The sequence below is a fragment of the Sphaeroforma arctica genome (genome assembly GCF_001186125.1).
Source record: "Sphaeroforma arctica JP610 unplaced genomic scaffold supercont1.7168, whole genome shotgun sequence".
NCBI lineage: Eukaryota > Ichthyosporea > Ichthyophonida > Sphaeroforma > Sphaeroforma arctica.
The window spans coordinates 1-1,489 of record NW_014033390.1 but is presented as its reverse complement, the minus strand read 5'-3'; the positions used below and the strand labels follow the sequence as shown (position 1 = coordinate 1,489).

At 51.3% G+C, this 1,489-nt stretch overlaps 1 protein-coding gene across 1 annotated transcript; it reads left to right on the top strand.

The window, feature by feature from the left end:
• Positions 1–116: 116 nt before the first annotated feature.
• On the top strand, positions 117–566 carry SARC_16003 (hypothetical protein; the record flags this gene model as incomplete). Its single annotated transcript, XM_014289886.1, has 1 exon — positions 117–566. One exon carries the CDS (start codon positions 117–119, stop codon positions 564–566), a length of 450 nt encoding a protein of 149 aa, XP_014145361.1.
• Between the last annotated feature and the right edge of the window lie 923 nt (positions 567–1,489).

Sequence of the window (1,489 nt, the reverse complement as noted above, 5' to 3'; positions counted from 1 at the left end):
AAGGGAGTGGAAGTAACCGGAAGCCGTCGCAACTCTTCTTTTCACTGCCGTCTGCACGGACCTCCTCGGCAGATCTGCCCGGCGTAGCTCTGGATTCCGATTCGGAGAAAGTGTATATGATCGCTCAACCGTCACTGTACAGCCTGTCCAACGAGAGCTTCCTGAGTCTTCCGGCCCAAGGAAAGTTTCTAAAGCGATGGGCCAAGGGGATGGCTACGAGTAACAAATCACAGGCCATTGTGGAGAGTGGCGGGGAAAGCCGCAGCTTTGTGAGTGCGCAAGGGAACACCGCCAGGGCACTCAGCCACGGCTACATAACCCCTACGCCATTGAGTTATAGCAGCATCCATGGCCCGAACTACGGAACACCCAGGCGAAACAGCGTCAGTGTGTCTTTGCTATCCCCGAATCCGGCGAGCCCGCCCACGTTCATGTTCTCCAGCGGGGTTGAGACAGCCGAGCGCACCATCACATCTATTAGCAGCTCGGCTTTACCGCTGTACCGGAAAGAGGTTTGGCTCAATGTGTCAGAGACCTCGCCCCCGATGCAGCACAGGAAATCATAACAGTGACTACAAGCCGACGCTATGTACTGGTGTACAGCATGCGGGGAAATTGGCTCGATCTTCCGTAGCACTCACTCCCCCATTGCAGCGCAAGAAATCATATTTTGCACTGGTATGCTACCCAGAAAATCATATGCTCTTTGCAAGCCAACGACATACTAGGTTCTACAACCTGCGAGGGGATTGGCTCAATGTTCGACAGAAACCGGCTTTAGTGCAACGCCAAAAAAATTATGACAGTTCATTGTATATAAAAGCCGACACGAGGTTCGTGTTCGCTGCTTGCGAACAATTTGGCCAGTCGTTACAACCCGCAAGACGAGGCCTACGAACAGGTGTGCAGCCCGCGAGATGATGCTGAGCAACCTTCAGACGAAAGGGATTATCTCGAATCCTATCATCCCTGCATGGGCACCCTAATTTGATCCGTGCATCCGTGATCAGGCTAGTCCTTCGTCACGAAACTCCAGGAAAATAATCGAATAGTAATGGTATCCTATACACCACTTCCGTCGAAGTGTCTTCCTTGATTCCGAGAAGCTCTCGGCACCGTTTGTCACGTTGATATGGATAGAAGTATGATCTGTCAATCGACGAGCCCAGATATGTCCAGTTTGAGTGTTCAAACTTTTTATCTAGCGTGAACTTGACGCTGTCGGCCTTGTCCTTATATCCGCCGCGGCGCACGAACGCGTGCAGTGTGGCCACCTACGTACATCAAAGTGTGGCCTGGAGCCACAAGAGGTCATCTATGACTCCAGGCGTGCATCGAACCGCAACTGTCCATGTGCATCCGACCACCAGCGGTCTTCTACATACTCACGTAGCCCATAGATAGTATCGATTAACTTAGTTTTGTGAACCAACAACGTAAACTACGGAACAGTGTTTAGTGTTATCCGTAGATTCCAACCATGTACATG